At 33.0% G+C, this 13,498-nt stretch overlaps 1 protein-coding gene and 1 long non-coding RNA gene across 2 annotated transcripts; both read left to right on the plus strand.

Moving 5' to 3' along the window:
* The first annotated feature begins 780 nt into the window (after window positions 1-780).
* LOC139482964 (uncharacterized) lies at window positions 781-1,251 on the plus strand. Its single transcript, XM_071266992.1, has one exon. It carries the CDS (start codon window positions 781-783, stop codon window positions 1,249-1,251), a length of 471 nt encoding a protein of 156 aa, XP_071123093.1.
* Window positions 1,252-8,246: 6,995 nt separating this feature from the next.
* On the plus strand, window positions 8,247-10,085 carry LOC139482779 (uncharacterized). Its single transcript, XR_011654950.1, has 2 exons — window positions 8,247-8,358; window positions 9,087-10,085. It is a non-coding gene; the product is annotated as an uncharacterized lncRNA (long non-coding RNA).
* Window positions 10,086-13,498: the final 3,413 nt, after the last annotated feature.

Raw genomic sequence — 13,498 nt, forward strand, 5'->3', positions numbered from 1 at the left:
TTGCTATTTACTATCAATCCAAAGTCTACTATCCACAGCAGTCAGTGATATATTACTCTACATAATATATCAGTGACCTCTGTGCCATTTTCCCCTATTTTTTATAACAACCCATATAAAAAGCATTAAAATCTACAATATGCATTATCATGAAAAAAAAACCATTTTGACGCCGTCTTTTAACATTGTTTCATACACTTATTTATCTATTTCAAAATAATGCATTCAATAATAATTTAGAAAATAATAAAAAAAACTATTGAATTATTATTTCTTAATCTTTATTTCAAATTTACCAATCCACAGTTGTGTAGAAAATCCTGTGACATGACCCATATAATGTAACTTGACCTTAGAGAGACTATTAATATCACAATAAAACAAAGGAAGATTTTACAGATTATCGCTTAGTATGCACTTGAAAATATGATACTTATCAGGTGAATCCGTTGACGTCTGAAAATAAATATTTTACGAATAAAATGCAGGATAGTTTATAAAAAAAAATCATTAATTGTCTACTAACAACATGAAAACAAACTAACATTGTGGATTTCGAATCAGGGAAAAGAATAATTCGAACTATTAGGAACAGAGACTGTACGACCATTCCAAATAACGTTTGACAATTAAGCAACGTATTCATGAGTTTTAATTCGAGAAATGAAATGAAATTAGGATTATCACGTGCAGTTACTATTATATCATTTATATTGACAATCCGTTTAAAGTAAAAGAAACTACCACTAAATATTTTGTAACCGAGGCTCAACAGACATTATGGAGGATAAAACTCAATTAAATCTGAGTTCTGTTGAAGAAACATTTAATAGGAAAGTAGAAGATCCTTTTGAACACAAACCAAGAGAATACAAAAGACCGAAATCTTATGCAAGCAACAGTCAAGCTTTTGATCCCTTTAAAAAGGTAGATTTGTTTGAGGAAACGCAACCGAAATATGATAGCAGTTCAAAGAATGAACGTGAAAATAAAACAAACATGCCCATACAGGAACAAAGGGAACCTAGATCAACAAACTCACCCATTCAAGAACAAGAAGAACCAAAACCTCCTCCGAAGATGCCAGAGAAGCAACAGACACCCCTAGAAATGCAAGAACGATATGAAAAACCAAATGACATAGAAAACGATGATGATGATGATGAAGATGATGACATGGATTTTCTGAAAAACTACAAACTATCATCCATGTTGCCAATTATTCAACCAAATTGGATACAACATCTCTAGTGTGAACAGTAAATTAAAACTGAATTGTAATGCTATGTGCGCTTATCACGTTTTTCTTTTACTTGTTTTGTCAGGAATAACATACTACCTACAATTTCTGATCATACCACAGTTCTTGACCGTACCTAACGTAAACACAGTCAAATTTGAAGATCAATTTTTATATTATTTTTGTATGATAAGGAATAACATGTCACCTACAGTTCCTGACCGTACCTAACGTAAACAAACTCAGATTGTGGGGATCACCTTTCAAAAGACGAATCAAGTAACTCATTAACAATACAATAAAACAGACGGAACAACTATAATTAGTTCCTTAATCGATATGACATGATTTTAAACGTCATAAATTCAGCGGGCGTTTACTATTTTTAAAGTGACTGCGAGACGTGAAACGCACGTATGCATTTATTGGAGAGGGAAAATATTTATCCAAACATTAATATCATTCAAGAAAGACGATTTCATATAGGAAACTAGCAGAAAGTTAACAACTAATACAGTTTGGTGCAAATCGTAAAAAAGATTGCACATTATTCTGGATAATAATTCTGGAAATTTTATACTTTTTGTTTCAACAAGACTTACTATATATGGCTATTTTAAACAAGAAAATTTAAGATTAAATAATAAGTTCGTTTTTATTTATTGTGGATAGCTAGATGTCAGGTTCGTCATGGAATATAAACCTAAACCTTATAATTTAAGTTCTTATCGCAATGCATTAGACGTTGAAATAGAAGATCCAATACAACAGAAGACACGTGAATATGGAAGACCGAAATCTTATAAACTAAACAAGCAAAATTACGATCCATTCAAAAAGGTCGATTTATTTGAGGGAAACAATGACTTATTCGGCGATAATACACAAAAGGACAGTAAAACTAAGAAAACATTTACTAAAAAGCCTGACCTCAAAAGCCAGGAGAAACCAAAATCCCCCCAAAAAGAAAAAGATGATAAAGTTTCGGTTAGAAAGACAGATGATAAAGTTTCAGTTAGAAAGACAGATGATAAAGATTCAGTTAGAACGACGGATAAAACAAAGCCAGTGCTAGAGCCAGTGCTTCCCGTGGTTCTACCAGTTGTTATGCATACTAAATCCAAGGACCCGTTACCTCCTACGAAGCGATCTCAGAAACGTCGAGCAAGTTTGAATTCTAGTGATGTATTTATAAGTAGAATAACAAAACCACGGCTAATTTTACCGGCTGTAAAACAGACAAGATTTGATCTTAAACCAAAGACTTCATCATTTTCACCACGTAATCGACCGCCTAAGGAATATAATCACAGAATGACGGGAGCAAATCCACAAAGGCCATCCATTTTGGAAGATCCTTTTCATTCTATAGATCTTCTAATTAGTAGCTATATCTATTCATTAAAAAGATCAACATTTTAATTTTGTGAATAAACATAATAATATAATATTTGACTACTCTTATATTTGCAAGACAGAGGTAGGATCAATCTCAATAAATATAATTCCTATTTGAACATTTTCCAACAGAATCTTCATGGAGAAAAATAGGTTTCGTTCGTCCTTTTTACCCTGAGAGGAAAACATATGTAGTGGATTTTACTCATGACATCTTGGTTCGCTAACACTGTACTAAATCCTTAAAATTAAACACTATAGCATTGTTTGACGTTCTTGGTTTTTACATAGATTTCTGGTAATCTTTAGATATGATCAATTTAATCATTATCTGTGGTACTTTTTAATTATATATTTTGTTGTTATCGATGAAGAAAACAATTATTAGTTTAATTTTTAGTTTGAAATATTTCCCTTAACCTCATCTGAAAGGCAAATGCACCAAAGAACTTTGGATGATGGCCTTACATATAAAAAAAAAAAAGCGACATGGCAAACATTTGGATTTTTTTAATTGATATACCTGCACTTTGAATGCAAGATACCAAGGTCATTTAATTTTTCAGTCATTATGGATGTATCTTTCGATTTTAACTTGATATTCAGATGCAGTTCTACGCCTGATTTATTTCAATTTTCAATATTTCATACAAATCAAAAATTACAAAGCACCTTCAAATAAAGTAAACTTCGCCTATCTAAACTTTTCTTTTAACTCTGCTATAAGTAGCATCTATTTTGACGTAATGTGATATGCATGGTCATTTCTTTTATTGTTCGCACATCAGTTGTTGGAGCAAAACACTCTCGGAACATCAGCGTTCGATGATCATAGGTCTTAATTCTGTGTGGATCAACCTTTTAATGCGTAATGTTTTGTGAACTTTTGTTTTTTTCTTTTCTTTTCTGCAATTTTGTTGTCGGTTCTTTCTTTATGTATGGTTTGATAGTCTTCTCCGTATATGTTGTTACTAATCTGACATTTTGTACAACGCTACATACTTTAGAAGGGAAGTAGAGTTCTGGTAGTGATAACGTCCCTTTTTATCTCACCTGGCCCAAAGGGCCAAGTGAGCTTTTCTCATCACTTGGCGTCCGTCGTCCGTCGTCCGTCGTCGTCCGTCGTCCGTCGTCCGTCGTCGTCCGTCATTGTCCGTCGTCGTTAACTTTTACAAAAATCATCTCCTCTGAAACTACTGGGCCAAATTTAACCATACTTGGCCATAGGGGTAAAATGTGATTTTGGCTTATAACTCTGAAACCATAGCATTTAAAGCAAATTTGACATCGGTTTAAATTGTTTATCAAGTCAAGATCTATCTGCCCTGAAATTTTCAGATGAATCGGACAACCGGTTGTTGGGTTGCTGCCCCTGAATTGGTAATTTTAAGGAAATTTTGCCGTTTTGGGTTATTATCTTGAATATTGTTATAGCTAGAGTTAAACTGTAAACATCAATAATGTTCAGCAAAGTAAGATCTACAAATAAGTCAAATGACCAAAATGGTCAGTTGACCCCTTAAGGAGTTATTGCCCTTTTTAGTCATTTTTACCAATTTTTCGTACATTTTTGTAATCTTTTACAAAAATCTTCACCTCTGAAACTACTAGGCCAAATTAAACCAAACTAAACCACAATAATTATTAGGGTATCTTGTTTAAAAAATGTGTGCGGTGACCCAGTCAACTAACCAAGATGTCCGCCATGGCTAAAAATAAAACATAGGGGTAAAATGTAGATTTTGGCTTATAACTCTTACAAGGGGTTAAAGTGTTTATCAAGTCAATATCTATCTGCCCTGAAATTTTCAGATGAATTGGACAACTGGTTGTTGGGTTGCTGCCCCCCAATTGGTAATTTTTAAGGAAATTTTGCCTTTTTTGTTATTATCTAGAATACTATTATAGATAGAGATAAATTGTAAACAGCAATAATGTTCAGCAAAGTAAGATCAACAAATAGGTCAATATCACCAAAATGGTCAGTTGACCCCTTAAGGAGTCATTACCCTTTATAGTCAATTTTTAACAATTTTCATCAATTTGGTAAATTTTGGTAAAGTTTTTACAAAATATTTTCCTCTGGGCCAAGTTCATTATAGATAGAGAAATTTGAAAGTAGCAAGAATGTTCAGTAAAGTAAGATCTACAAACACATCACCATCACCAAAACACTATTTTTTCATGAATCCATCCAGCTGTGTCCTTTGTTTAGTATGCACATAGACCAAGATGAGCGACACAGGCTCTTAAGAGCCTCTAGTTTTTTATATTTCTATCTGACAAGGATAATTTGACCTTGACCTTATTATCATCGTCATTCGTTAACGCTATGTGTTCTTCTTTCAATTATCTTAATAAGGCCTTGCTTTTTTATTTTTGCTTTAAGATTACATTGCTAAATGGATCAGTGTCACTTCCGGTTGCTTCCACATTTTGTCTGTATTCCTTTCTAAGCTTTAAGAATTCGATGATGCTGCTATCAAGCAAACATAACTGCCAAGATAGAAATAATAGTAAAAACTAGAGGCTCTAAAGAGCCTGTGTCGCTCACCTTGGTCTATGTGAATATTAAAGGAAGCAGATGGATTCATGACAAAATTATGTTGTATTTGTACATCTTACTTTACTGAACATTCTTGCTGCTTAAAATTATCTCTATCTATAATGAACTTGGCCCATTAGTTTCAGTGGAAAATGTTTTTTATGAAATGGAATTTTATGAAAATTGTTAAAAATTGACTATAAAGAACAATCACTCCTAAGGGGGTCAATTGACCATTTCGGTCATGTTGACTTATTTGTAAATCTTACTTTGCTGAACATTATTGTTGTTTGCAGTTTATCTCTATCAATAATAATATTCAAGATAATGACCAAAAACAGCAAAATTTCCATAAAACTAACAATTCAGGGTCAGCAACCCAACAACGGGTTGTCCGATTCATCTAAAAATTTCAGAGCAGATAAATGTTGACCTGATAAACAATTTTACCCCATATCAGATTTTCTCTAAATGCTTTGGGTTTTGAGTTATAAGCCAAAAAGAGGGACGAAAGATACCAAAGGGACAGTCAAACTCATAAATCTCAAACAAACTGACAACGCCATGGCTAAAAATGAAAAAGACAAACAGAAAAACAATAGTACACATGACACAACATAGAAAACTAAAGAATAAACAACACGAACCCCACCAAAAACTAGGGGTGATCTCAGGTGCTCTGGAAGGGTAAGCAGATCCTGCTCCACATGTGGCACCCGTCGTGTTGCTTATGTGATTACAAATCCGGTAAATAGTCTAATTCGGTAGGCTACATTCATGAAAGGGAAGGGGATTGTAGTTACGACGTAAGAAACATATCCGATATCATTTGTGAAACGGTTATTCCATAACGGTCAACTAACTCGTGATGGCGTCCGTAAAATTTACGAAGGGATGATTTCAACTTCACCATTTGGAACTCTTGGTTTAATAGCTTCCTTGAGAGCAGTAACCCTCTATCAAGAAAATCATGATAGGAAATGCAAGCACGGGAATATCGTATCAATTGGGAGATATATACCCCGTATGTAGGTGCTGCTGGAATGTTGCTACTTAGAAATGGAAAGTTCACAATTGGAAAGCTGAAATCATCTCTTTTGTCGTAAAGTTTTGTTCTCAACCCCCATGTTCTATTTTTAGCCATGGCAGTCATCTTGGTTGGATGGCCGGGTCACCGGACACATTTTTCAAACTACTAACCCAAAAGATGATTGTGGCCAAGTAGTTTCAGAGGAGAAGATTTTTGTAAAAGATTACTAAGATTTACGAAAAATGGTTAAAAGTTGACGTTAAAGGGCAATAACTCCTAAAGGGGTCAACTGACCATTTCAGTCATGTTGACTTATTTGTAAATCTTACTTTGGTGAACATTATTGCTGTTTATAGTTTATCTCTATCTATAATAATATTCAAGATAATAACCAAAAAGAGCAAAATTTCCTTAAAATTACTAATTCAGGGCCAGGGACGTTATAGGGCAATAACTCCTAAAGGGGTCAACTGACCATTTCAGTCATGTTGACTTATTTGTAAATCTTACTTTGGTGAACATTATTGCTGTTTATAGTTTATCTCTATCTATAATAATATTCAAGATAATAACCAAAAAGAGCAAAATTTCCTTAAAATTACTAATTCAGGGCCAGCAACCCAACAACGGGTTGTCTGATTCATCACAAAATTTCAGGGCAGATAGATCTTGAACTGATAAACAATTTTATCCCATGTCAGATTTGCTCTAAATGCTTTGGGTTTTGAGTTATAAGCCAAAAACTGCATTTTACCCCATGTTCTATTTTTAGCCATGGCGGCCATCTTGGTTTGATGGCCGGGTCACCGGACACATTTTTAAACTACTAACCCCAAAGATGATTGTGGCCAAGTTTGGATTAATTTGGCCCAGTAGTTTCAGAGGAGAAGATTTTTGTAAAAGATTACTAAGATTTACGAAAAATGGTTAAAAATTGACTATAAAGGGCAATAACTCCTAAAGGGGTCAACTGACCATTTCAGTCATTCTGACTTATTTGTAAATCTTACTTTGCTGAACATTATTGCTGTTTACTGTTTATCTCTATCTATAATAATATTCAAGATAATAACCAAAAACAGCAAAATTTCCTAAAAATTACTAATTCAGGGGCAGCAACCCAACAACGGGTTATCCGATTCATCTGAAAATTTCAGGGCAGATAGATCTTCACCTGTTTAACAATTCTACCCTGTCAGATTTGCTCTAAATGCTTTAATTTTTGAGTTATAAGCCAAAAAGTGCATTTTACCCCCAATGTTCTATTTTTAGCCATGGCGGCCATCTTGGATGGTTGGCCGGGTCAAAGTACACATTTTGTAAACTAAATACCCCAATGATGATTGTGGCCAAGTTTGGTTTAATTTGGCCCAGTAGTTTCAGAGGAGAAGATTTTTGTAAAAGTTAACGACGACGACGGACGACGACGGACGACGGACGCCAAGTGATGAGAAAAGCTCACTTGGCCTTTTAGGCCAGGTGAGCTAAGAAGACATGTTAGTGTCTTTATCAAGAAAATTATAGTCGTTTTACATACAAAATAATCTTGGTGCCAAATTCGTTGCTGTAGAGGGTCCCAATATATCTGGAAAAAAATCAGACAACTTTTGAAAGCAGGTATCGCCATAAATGACAATTTTGACCAATTTTAACGTTTTTGCGTTTTGTCTTGGAAACTAGATAGACAGAAATGTATTAATAATATTAAGTAGACAGATCAAAACTTTTTCCAGCAAGTATGTCATCTGCAAAGAAGACTTTACACTTTGAACATTGCATGTATTTCGAGCTAGTTCACCGTTTTGTTTTCCTTTCAACTAGTGTCAATTCTATATTTGATATATAGTTTAAACGTAATTCAAATTATTAAAAGCGAAACAAACATTATTATTTGTATTGTTTATATTGGTATTGTCTAATAACTTGATTTAATCATGCTTTACGTATGCTTGTAATTTGAGAAAGTATGTGTTAAACAATGAAACCAATACCAAGGCAAATCAATTGGTAATTTGGGAATTTGCTGAAGGAAATCACAAACAAGTTTCAATCAACTGAGTCATTGATCAATTCATTGAAATATTTACTGTTTCGTTTTGTGTCACTTCAGTATGTAACTGGATTATTAATTAAAGTATTTGTCTTGTAAGTATTACATATAGAGATATTATTTCTTAAATTTGTGTTTTTGTTAGTAAGGAAAATATATACGTACACAAGTGTTCAGTTTTAACATAAAAAATATCTTTACACTCTTAGCTCTTTCTACATTTAATGGTTGTTAGTCTATAACGCTTATACAGTTGCGATCTTATGTATGTGTGTGTCCTTACATAGATACTGCATTCTTCATTTATCAGTCATTTAGAAATTAGATATAATAATCTAAATATCATTTTATTTGCTTGTACTATTCGGTAAATATAAAACATGACACTTTTATTTTGGAATTTTGGGTCCTCAATGCTCTTTAACCTTTTACTTCTTTGGCTTTATAACTATTTTGATTCGAGCGTCACTGATGAGTCTTATGTAGATGAAACGCGCGTCTGGCGTATTAGATTTTAATCCTGGTACCTTTGATAACTATTTGCCGTTCGACTCGTAACATGAGGGAACGTCAGCCGAGATCGTCATGATCGCTTATAAATAATCGATTAAGTGGAGGGATTGGACTGAGTATGTAATAACAGAACATCAAAAGAGTAGGTTGAACTATCAGTTGTTGTTTATCATTTTTATTCATGTTTTCTCAGTCGTCCCAATCCCTATAAGTCTTCTTCATGTTTTCGTAATCACCCACACCCTAAAAGAAAGAATGTATGTTACTCACTGTATGAAGTTGTTACTTTATCTCAAAATGTTATTTGCAGGAAATGGAGAGAAAAGGACCTAGAATATCTCAGTATCCGGTTGGACCTGAGCGACCAATATTTGAAAATGTTGCTAGGAGGTTACCTGAATATGAAATTTTTACATTTAACGGACATTTGCGTGTAAATAAAAATATACAAGAATATAATAGAGTTCATGAATACGAAAAAGTGCATCAATTATACGAAAAACATCGTTCTTACGACAATTTTCATAAACACGGGTATAAAGAATATAAGTCAAATTATATAACTAGAGATCAACACGAAGAAATGAAATCCTTTAAACAACCCAGAAGAAACACAAATGTAGAACTAATTCCTATTGGTGGACCAGAGAATTCTATTCATGAATATGATTATAAAGAATATAAATCTTCACCGTATGACTTAAGTCGCCCTGTTCATGATACGTTCAGTTCTAAAAATGACAGTTACATGGACAAGAAGTTGCATGAGTATCAGATTAAATCATATTTGCTCAGTGAAGATAATTTTCATCCTCTTAAAAAAATAAACAATTTTGGAGATGTGGAAAAGGAAGATTCACAAGAGGAAAATGATATGTCATTTCTTAAAAGGTGTAAACTGTCTTCAATGTTGCCAATAATTCAACCAAAATGGAGACCACAAGAAAAGGAATCTCCTCCACCAGATTACTCTTCACTCAGTAATGCAAGACCTCGCCCGCTCAACCAAAAGAAAAATCTATCCGTATCTTTCGATGCTGAGGAGGATAATTTCAAATGGTAAAAATGAATGAACACCAGAAATCATATATCTGCTATAGTTTGGTTATATGTACATTCAAAGTTGGAAATATAGACGCGAAATGTATTATGAAAAAGGTTTATTTACCAGAAAAACGATTGTAAAAGTCAAATCAAGTACAGATTGCTGTATACTAGTATGATATAATACCAGATTATAACGACAAACGAAGAAAAGTGCACCATTTTCTTTTATTTGTATAGTTTCAATAAAGTTAAAATTCTACCACCTTTGTAGTAAAACGTGCATCATATAGTTGTTAAAGTCTGTGTCATTTTTGGTCTCTTGTGGATAGTTGTCCCATTGCCAATCATACCACATCTTCTTTTTAATATCATGTAATTTTTTATTTTATAGATCAAAATAATAGCTTCTCTTTAAGGATTGCATCGCATATAATGTAGCAATTTCACATTTGATATTTTCAATATAATAATAAGAACTTAAGGAAATATTAATATAACGATACGTCTTTCCAGTGGGCATATTTTCTTGAATTACTTGTGAAAATTTTATTGTTCGTTTTGGGGGTACATTCTATCTAATTCATGTCAATGCAGTAACCGAATGTGAAGGTGTACGATTTGAATGAAGCTATATGTTTACCAATTAATATTTAATCCCTGTATCTATGATGAGTTTTTTTACATTAGATAAAGGCAACAGTAGTATACCGATGTTCGAAAATCATAAATCGATTGAGAGAAAACAAATCTGGGTTACAAAATAAAACTGAGGGAAACGCATCAACTATAAGAGGGAGGAAAACAACGAAACAACAGAAACAACAGAAACACTGAAGTAGAACAAAAATCCAAAACGACAATGCAACACACACAGAAACTAACGATTAGATAAAAACTGCCGTTTTCCTAACTTGGTACAGGACACTTTAAGAAAATATGGCGGGTTGAACCTGGTTTTGTGGCTATCCAAACCTCGCGCTTTAATTGCAATGTTAAATATAACACTAAAATGACAATATTACATGACAGGACTTCAGTACAAATAAATGCAAGAACATTCAGGACAGAGAAATACACAAATAAACAATACAAAAATACATTTCGATATGCTGATAGTTATCAAAGATACCTGGCTTAAAATTTGATACTCCAGACGCACAAATCATCTACTTAAGACCCATCAATGACACTCAGATCAAAATATTAAGAAAGCCAAACAAGTATAAAGTTAAACAGCATTGATGACCCAAAATTCCAAAAAAGTTGTGCCAATTACGGCTAAGGTTATCTATGCCTGGGATAATAAAATTCTTAGTATTTAAATACATGAATGTTGGATAACAAATACCGTTGTGACACGGCTTATAGCAATGCGAATTCACACACAATAAAACAGTCATATTCGGGAATAGGTCATATTCGGTACTTAAAAAACCAGACGGCGTTAATAATAAATCATAATCTAAGAAGTGGTAAAAATGTCATTATGTAGTTTAGACAAGGACACATCGTATGGATCAACCAATTCGTGATGGTGTCCATAAAATAAACGGAGTGTCATCTTTAATATTTCCTCCTCATAACTTTGTAAGGAGTACACTCCTGTATATGAAACCCGTATAGTGTGAACATGCACGAGCATTACGTATCAACTGAGATATGTAAACGCCATACGAGGGGACAGAGGGTATGCTACTGCTGAGAAATGGGAAATAGATAATTGGGAAGTTGAAATCGTATCGTGTGTCATAGATTTTAGTGCGCAGTCGTCCATCTGTGTCAATATTAAGGAAACCATCGAGGTTTAAGCAGTCCTTCTAGTATCAGTAGTATCCTCAATTCCAAGTTCACTGGGATATATGAGATGTAGGTATTGGCTGAAGTATGGGTTATTCAGTGATAGGACATCATCAATATAAGTTAAATTAAGGAATTTCGCAAGTTCCTTTTTCTTTTTGTCTTTTTGAAAGTTCTGAATGAATTATGCTTCATACCAATACTAAAACAAATCGGCTAGCAGGGGTCCACAATTAGTACCAATTGGAATATTGACTGTGTTAAATAGCAATCCTCCAAACTCAACAAATATATTGTTGATCAAAATGTCAAGCATTTTGATAATATCGTCTTCAGTATATTTTCTGGTATTTTCAGTGTGGTTCTTCACAAAATAAGAATTATTATGACCGAAAACAAGAAATTTTTATCTACGATTCCCATATTTATAGGAAAGGCTCTGTTGGTGAAGTCGATCTTTCAATTGAGCATGTGGAATAGTATTGTAAAGCGTAGACAATTCAAAAGTCTTAATGTTTCTGCAAAATTGCAGAGATTGTAATCTAAGATAACGCAGTAGAACCTTTGATTTTTTCAGAATCGTGGTGCATATCTCTATCATTTTATGTGTGGGCATAACTTTGCTATCTAAGTCTTAAATATTTTTAATATCTTTTTCATTGACGTAAAGAAGGTCTTACCAATACGTGGATGTATTCCTAGATTGACGCTTACAAATGACATGAAAAGTATTTTTATACAGTTTCTAAAAATTAACTTCTCATTTATGTTCTTTTTCACCAAAGCGTTTTTTTTTTTTTTATATAAAAGGCTTAATGACACAAAACACAAATATTCTATGCGATGTATAGATTTGCGGCACCCAGACATTTAATAATACAATCGAGCAATAATAACCACAAATGAACAAAAATTAAGAATTGGAGGTTTTACGCAAAAAATAGCAATCCTTGTTACATTCACTTCACTGAAAGTACGATCAACAGCCTGCAAAATCTACAAAATACAATTTACAAAATATTAGAAGCAATTCACAACTAATTGAATGAAAAAAGAAATTGAATAAATACTGTAAATTATGCAGTGTACATAATTTATGAATCTATTGAATTGTACAATTCCATAAGAACAGTCGTATACGTATGAAAGACAGTATTTATAAAATAAAATTGTTTTCAAACAAAATAAAAAGTCAAACAGACCTTGTCAGCAATTAAATTATAAACGTATAGATAGTGGAGTGACAGATCAAGCAAAAGGTGCTTGTTTTACGACTTTAATGGACCGGCATACCTGCAGGCTAAACATGATTTTTTTGCAAAGCCAATAACTTAAGCTAACTTTTTTGCCGGGTCGTGGACATTTCATGCGGTGCAGTTTTATATAAAATGGAGAGAAAAAAGACATTTGGATTTTTTTTCATATTTCAAGATGGGAAAAAAATTGAATTTTATTACTTTTTTTTTGTCTTTTCACATATGATTTTGCATTTTATACAGAGATTAATTGTTTATTCATAATGTAAAACTAGAATTCCTTAATTTTTTTTCTAATTTTTGTCCATTTTCACTCAGTTTAGCGAAAACACACTCTGTATTATTTATACGAAGTGGTTACAAGATTTGTAAAAGATTACATTGATAATTTCATAATTTTCCGAATTAAAATGTTTCAAACTTCCGAATTAAAATGTTTCAAACTTCCGAATTAAAATGTTTCAACTTCCAATTGTAAAGTTTCGAAGCCATTCCAAGTCAGTATTTCTTATAAATTAGCTTTAATGAGGATTTTTAGCTTAGCAATGAATATGACCTGGACCTCCTCGTTATTTTGATGTTCATTGAAAAATAGTAGAAATGTTTCTAAACTTCCTGTCGA

This window comes from Mytilus edulis, chromosome 7 (assembly GCF_963676685.1).
Source record: "Mytilus edulis chromosome 7, xbMytEdul2.2, whole genome shotgun sequence".
Lineage (NCBI taxonomy): Eukaryota > Metazoa > Mollusca > Bivalvia > Mytilida > Mytilidae > Mytilus > Mytilus edulis.